General features: G+C 46.3%; 1 protein-coding gene across 1 annotated transcript; it reads left to right on the top strand.

The window, feature by feature from the left end:
• The first annotated feature begins 1,200 nt into the window (after positions 1-1,200).
• LOC131910855 (mRNA export factor GLE1-like) lies at positions 1,201-4,959 on the top strand. The gene is given in 4 exon segments (XM_059262736.1): positions 1,201-1,431; positions 1,954-2,284; positions 2,669-3,488; positions 3,835-4,959. Coding segments are annotated over 4 exon segments (2,124 nt in total). The 5' UTR covers positions 1,201-1,223; the 3' UTR covers positions 4,600-4,959.
• Positions 4,960-7,243: the final 2,284 nt, after the last annotated feature.

Below are 7,243 nucleotides of genomic sequence, written 5' to 3'. Positions count from 1 at the left end.
CACTGCTAAGGGAAAAAACAGGGTCTCACTATGTTGCATGCATTAGTTACCCCAAAATAATGTAAAAGTATACAGAAAACACTGGCTCCTTTGAAAAGAAGCAGTGTAATTTGCCCATCTGAAGTGCATAGATCAGAAGGCATCAGGACAAGTAGGGCACTATGAATTTCATATTTCCTGTGAAAAGTTTGTCATTAATATGTATATGGAAAGTTGCAACTAATGTCAGAATTACTTATTAAGCAAGGGGTACATAATTTGTTTACATCTATGAGTTCTAACATATATAAAATGAACATCTGCAAGTGTGGGGACCTGCCCCACAGGGAACTTAGGTCACCTGTGAAGAGGTAGCCTGGAACTGAGGAAAGGCAAGTGCTGCTCGCCTGTTTCCCAGCCTCCCTCTTACCCGGAGACAATCAGAAGCAGCGGGGAGTCAAGTCAAGCAAGAACTTGGTTATTGATAGGCAGTAAGTCTCTTTTATACCAGAAAACCTCAGAACCCTAGGAGGGGGTGAAGGAACCAACCAATCATTTTAAAGATCACCCTATTTACAAGTTGTTTATGCCCTGACATCATCTCCTGTTTTTAGCATAAATAACTTGAGCTAACTTCCTTTCTCACTATTTGTCTTTAATCTCCATACAAACAACCCAAGCTAACTTCCTCTTAGCCATCCTTTGTATCTATTCTCTGCACAAACAGCTTAAACTAACTTCCTCTGGTACCATTTGTATCTACTCTCTGCATAAACAGTTTAAAGCTTAAGCTCTGTTTATGTAAATTTCTTTCGGCACCCTCTTTGCAGCCCATGTATGCCCCACATGCAAGTGGCATGCTTATATCCTTAAGACAACTCAAAGTATTCACATTCAGCATCATTCAGTCTAAATTTGTTTTTATGCATTTTATCAGAGTGAATATCTGTGAATCAATATTGTGTTTCATTCTTTTCATATTACAGATGAAAGAGCTTTTTAGATACAAAATTTCTAGAAAGTGCTATTATTTGTAAACTTCCTCAAATTAATGTATCTCCCCTTATATCTTTGAGATTAAGTTTGACAACTTGTCAAAACTTTTATGTATTTAGAAATCAATTATGAAAACAAAAAAAATCACAGTACTACATTTAAAATAATAATAATAATAATAATAATAATATATGCTTTTCTATTGGTTTTGTCAGTAGAGTTTTCTGTGGCGCTACAGGTGGCCCGCCATGCAGTCGGAGGGTCGCTGCTGGGAAACTCTAAGGGCGCTGCACAATTCCAGCAAAGGCCGCCTGCCTTACCACTGCGAGTGGCTGGTGCATGACAAGGATGTTTTGGAAGAATGCACATCTCTTCCAAAACTATCTTCTTACTCTGGATGGGTGGTAGATCACATCCTACCCAACACCTCACCCCACATGCAAGAGAACTCTCCTTCCTCTTGAAAGACCCCCAGCCTCCCCACCTAACATAGCTTAGCTCAGCTGTTTTTGAATAAAGCCTGAGAGGTACTGAGGAGTTCAGTTAACGGACATGGGATAAACAGAACATTCGTGGTTAGCCACCTGGCCCCAGAGCGAGGAACTAAAAGGTCAGAAAAACACCCTGTACCCTAGACAAGAGCTAGGCGTGGCGAGCTCGGGGAGAAACCACGAGCTGACCTGGGTTTGAACCTGGCCTCATTTGAATCATCCAATCAGAACCTGGCCTCATTTGCATCATCCAATCAAAACCCTGTAACCAGGCTTCTTGCCCGAGCTTCGGCTGCCCGACCCTATAAAAACCCTCTGCTCCAGCCCGTGGGCGCGCCAGTCCCTTGAGCTTCTTGAGAGACTGTGTCGCCCCGGGTACCCGTGTTCCTGAATAAAGCCTCTTGCTGTTTGCATCTGATTCGTGGTTTCGGTGTGATCCTTGGGCGAGGGTCTCTCCTGAGGGAAGACTGCCATCAGGGGGTCTTTCACTCTGAATGTTCACCATCCTCTGGATCTGCTTCAGGCCTGGGCCAACCCTCACTCCTTAAGTCTCCTGTCAGAAGCACTCCAGAATCCTCCTCACCTTCACCAAATGGAACCAAGATTACACATGAGTGCCAGCGCACAGAACCTACTGCACTTCTGTCCTCCCGAGCAATCAAAGTGGAAGGCTGCCTCTGAATGTATGAAGTGGCGCACAGAATGAGAGGAACAGAGGGCCTGAGGCAGTGGCAGGAAGAGCAGGAGAGGAAGGTGCGAGCCTTCTCAGAGATGGCATCTGAACAACTGAAGAGGTTTGATGAGCTGAAGGAACTGATGTAGCTAGAGTTTTCCTGCCTGGCCCACAGTCAGGGCAAATCTCTCTCACCTGCCAGTCCCATAGCCGCTCAGACCCGACCAAGTAAACACAGAGACTTACATTGGTTAATTCTCTGTATGGCCGTGGCAGGCTTCTTGCTAACTGTTCTTACAGCTTAAATTAATCCATTTCCATTAATCCTTGCCACATGGCTCGTGGCTTACCGGCATCTTCACATGCTGTTTGTCATCGTGTCGGCTGGCAGTGTCTCTGACTCAGCCTTCCACTTCCCAGCTTTATTCTCCTCCTTGTCCCGCCTACACTTCCTGCCTAGCCAATGGCCAATCAGTGTTTTATTTATTGACTAATTAGCAACACATTTGCCATACAGAACATCCCACAGCAAACTGAAGCTGCATAAGGAATTCCAGGTCTTACAGGAAGTGATGGAGAAGAGTACCAGAGAAGCCCTGGGCCACCAGGAGAGGCTAAAAGCTGAGCATCGCCACAGAGCCAAGATTCTCAACCTGAAGCTTCGAGAGGCAGAGCAACAGCATGTGAAGCAGGCAGAGCAGGAGCAGCTTCGGAAGGAGGAAGGCCAGGTTCGTCTACGCAACTTGTACACCCTGCAAGAGGAGGTCCTTCAGCTTAACCAGCAGCTGGATGCCTCCAATCAGCACAAGGATCTGCTGAATGTTGATCTGGCTGCCTTCCGGCCCCGGGGCAACCAGCTGTGTAGCCTCATCTCCGGATTCATTCGCACCACCTTGGAGAGTGGTTATCCCACAGCAGAGAACCAAGCTGAGGCCGAGGGAACCCTGCAGGAAATGCGGGACCTCCTCTCAAATTTGGAGCAGAAGATCACCAGAGCCTATGAAGTCAAGAAGAAGCAGGATGAAGATGAGGCCCGGGTCAAGCTCCAAGAATCACAGGTGCAGCAGGGGCCAGGGGCTCCCACCCAACCCCCTGTGCCCAGCCCAGGCCCAGCAGGAACACAGAATGAAGACCTGCCCATGAAGGTACAAGACAGTACGATGCAGTGCTATCAGCAACTTCAGGATGCATCTGTCAAATGTGTGTTGGCCTTTGAGGGCCTGACCAGCGGTAAGGACAGTCAGGCCAAAAAGATAAAGATGGACTTGCAGAAGGCAGCCACCATCCCAATGAGCCAGATCTCTACTGTTGGGGACCGATTCCAGACAGCGGTGTCCTTACTTTATCAAACCTTACAAAAGCAGGAAGTTCCTGGCCTAACCTCGGGCTGTACAACTTCCTGGAGTACCTGCTAATCAGCCAGCTGCAGGGGCCTGGGACTAAAGCGACCTCACCCTCCCTTAGGAATTTTCCATTCTTCTCTCCGTGCTTTCCCTGCTCCCCCACCCTGCCTGAAGCCCTGTTTATAAGCCTCAACACCCAGTCAATAAACGAGACCTCGACGCAACTCAGAATGTCTCTGTCTTCCTTTACGTGCCTGGTCTCCTTTCTCTCTTGCCCCCATTGATCTTTCAGGAGGTGCCTCCTCGGGTCTCATCAAATAACCTGGCCCGCGGGACGGGGCACTCTACCACTGCAGGTTCAAAGCTGAAGGAGGTCTTTGAAAAGATCCATAGCCTGCTCTCTGGAAAGCCTGTTGAGTCTGGTGGGCGCTCTGTGTCTGTCACTCTTAACCCACAGGGGCTGGACTTTGTCCAGTACAAACTGGCAGAGAAATTTGTGAAACAATGTGAGGAGGAAGTGGCCTCTCACCATGAGGCAGCATTCCCCATTGCAGTGGTGGCATCTGGTATCCGGGAGCTCCACCCCAAAGTGGGAGACCTCATCCTTGCTCATCTTCCTTTCTACCCAGCTTTTAAGGAAGGGATGACTTTGGAAGACTATCAACGGATGCTTGGCTACCAAGTGACGGATTCGAAGGTAGAGCAACAGGACAACTTTCTGAAATGAATGTCTGGGATGGTCCGTCTGTATGCTGCCATCATCCAGCTCCAGTGGCCCTATGGAAACCGGCAAGAGGCTCATCCTCATGGCTTAAATCATGGCTGGTGCTGGTTGGCACAGATCTTAAACATGGAGCCTCTGTCAGACGTGACAGCCACTCTCCTGTTTGACTTCTTGGAGGTGTGTGGGAACGCCCTCATGAAGCAGTACCAGGTCCAGTTCTGGAAGATGATACTTCTCATCAAAGAGGACTACCTCCCCAGAATTGAAGCTATCACAAGCTCAGGACAGATGGGCTCTTTCATACGTCTGAAGCAGTTCTTGGAGAAATGTCTGCAACACAGGGAGATTCCTATCCCCAAAGGCTTTCTGACCTCGTCCTTCTGGCGCTCCTGATGTCCTCCGTCATCAATCATCACATCGTGTTGTAGGAGGGGCAACAATAAAGCAACTGAGACAGCGGGTTTGGACGAAATCATGTCAGATTTAGAACTTCCTCAGGGTGTGTTGAGATCAGAATGGCTCTGACCCCTCTAAGATTGCCCCCACCTCCCCTGTTCTGAGTACGCTGAGGTCAGGCTGTTCTGAGGATGTTTGCTGTTTGGTATATCTCATGGTTTGGCAGCTGTGGCTTCCTGGGGCATGCTGACCGTTCCTTGACCCTGGGTGCTTGATAAACAATTTTGTTTGTTCCTCCTGAAAGGGTATATAAGATGGGGAAGAAAGAATAAAAGGGTCCTGATGCTTGCAACTTGACTGGTGTGTGCTGTGTTCATCCCGACTTCCCTCGCCAGATTTTGGGCCCAGTTGCCGTGCAGGCGAGGCAAGTGGAGGTCTCACTGAGACCTGGAAAGAGGGGTTTGAAGGACGGGGTCGCTCCTGGGCTAGCAAACGGAGTGAATTGGGGATATGAGTAATTAAGGTATGTACCATGGAGAATGCTACAAGTAAATCTCAGATGGCCACTGAGATCACTAAGGTTTTAAAACAGCAAGGAACAGAAATTAAGGGACGCAGCCGCATTTGTTACAATTGTTGCAGAAGTCAGTCCTCGGTTTTTAACTGGAGGGGGATTGAATATTCCTGATTGGGAACAAGTGAAACAGGACTTACAAAGGGCCCTTCATGAGAGGGGCCCAGATAACTTACCTATAGCTACATTTTCCTTATGGAGATTAGTTAAAGATGCCTTTAACTAACAGAGAAAGTTAAAGTACAAGAACAATTAGCTGAGGCTACTAGACTTTTTAATGAGGTTCAAGAGGAAGAAACTAAGAAATCTGTAAGCACTGTTGATGAGAAATCAGACGTGTTGTGGGGCATGGAGACTGAGTTGTCAGAATCAGAAGGAGAGGATTCGGAGGAGGAGAGATTAAAGCAAGAAATCAAGGAGTTAAAGAAAAATTAAAACAATGTAAAGTGAAAAAGACAGTTCAGGCAAAGAGGACGCTGTCTGGCACTCAGCCGTCTGCCCCACCTCTACCTCCCGCCTATTATGAGGAGGAGGATTGGAAATGGCCAAATGTAAAAGAGTATCGAGGAGTAGCCTTCCAAAAATCAGGTGCCCATGCATTCCCTGTCATAGAGACAGATGATCCTGCTAACCCTGTCAGAGAATCAGACAGCATGTTGCCCTCACCTTCAAGGAAATGAGGCAGTTGAAGGAAGCTGTATCCAGCTACGGTGCCTTGGCTCCTTTTACTTTATCTTTGGTAGAATCTTACCAGGCATCTAACCTAACACCCAGCGATTGGCAGCAGCTATGCCGTGCCGTTTTGGAGGTGACTATTTACTATGGAGAGGAGAGTATCAGAAAAAGTGTATACAAATTGCCCGTTTAAATGCACAAGCTGGGTTTCTTCAGAGGAATTTAGACATGCTGACTGGCTCAGGAGGGTACGCTGCCTTAGCGGCACAACTTGTTTATGATCCTGGGGTATATGCTCAAATAGCTGAAGCCAAAAGGGCCCTTCAACTAGTAGAAGAAGCCTTGGAAAATGCTCATTCACAGTGCATTAATTATGATTTGCCATTTTCCTTTGTAGTTTTTCCATCGCAATTTAGTCCTACAGGAGTTTCTTGGCAAGAGGCCCCCCTCTTTTGGGTTCATGGGTCAGCTTCACCAAATCGAACAGTTACTCCATATTATGATTTAATCTTACAACTATTATGGAAAGCCAAGCATATGAGTATTAGGATATTTGGTAAAGAACCAGATGTAATTATTCTTCCATATAATAATCAACAGAGATAATATTTACAGATTACACATGATATGTGGTACTTGTTTCTTAGCACCACACTGCTAGTCATATTGATTGCCATTATCCTGCCAGTAAATTCATGGATGTTTTTCAAAATCACCCTGTTATTTTTCCTAAAGTTGTTAAGAATAAGCCCATCAAAGAGGCTCGATTAGTGTTTACAGATGCCTCTAATAATGGCTATGCTGTGGTTGTCTCAGGTCAACAAATTTTTCGGCAACCTGTGTTACATTCTTCTGCCCAGCAGGCCGAGATTATTGCCTTAATAATGTCCCTTCAACAGTTTTCCCAACAAGGATCTTAATATTTATACTGATAGTATTTATGCAAGTCAAATAGTAGGACCCCTTGAGACTTCTCCTTATGTTGCCTCTATTTCTAGGATTCATGAATGGTTACTACAATTACAATTCCTATTGTGGGCTGGCAAGCATTTTGTGTTTGTGGCTCACATATGTGGCCATACAGGCTTGCCTGGCCCCTTAGCTCAAGGAAATGCCTTAGCTGATTCCTTAACCCGAGCTATTATGATTGCCACTGTATACGATCAAGCCTTGCAATTGCATCAAAAGTATCATCTAAATGCACAGTCCTTACAGTTCCATACTAAATGTTCTCACCAAGAAGCTCAAAATATTATATCCACCTGCCCCACTTGCGCCCCCTTTTTAAATTCTCCAGCACTGGGAGTGAATCCTTGAGGTCTCCATCCCAATGATATTTGGTAGATGGATGTTACACATATGCCCTCCCTTGGTGTGCTTAAGTATATGCAT

This window comes from Peromyscus eremicus, chromosome 5 (genome assembly GCF_949786415.1).
Source record: "Peromyscus eremicus chromosome 5, PerEre_H2_v1, whole genome shotgun sequence".
Classification (NCBI taxonomy): Eukaryota; Metazoa; Chordata; class Mammalia; order Rodentia; family Cricetidae; genus Peromyscus; species Peromyscus eremicus.
Note: the sequence above shows the minus strand (reverse complement) of the source record. Positions and strands in the feature narration are given on the sequence as shown.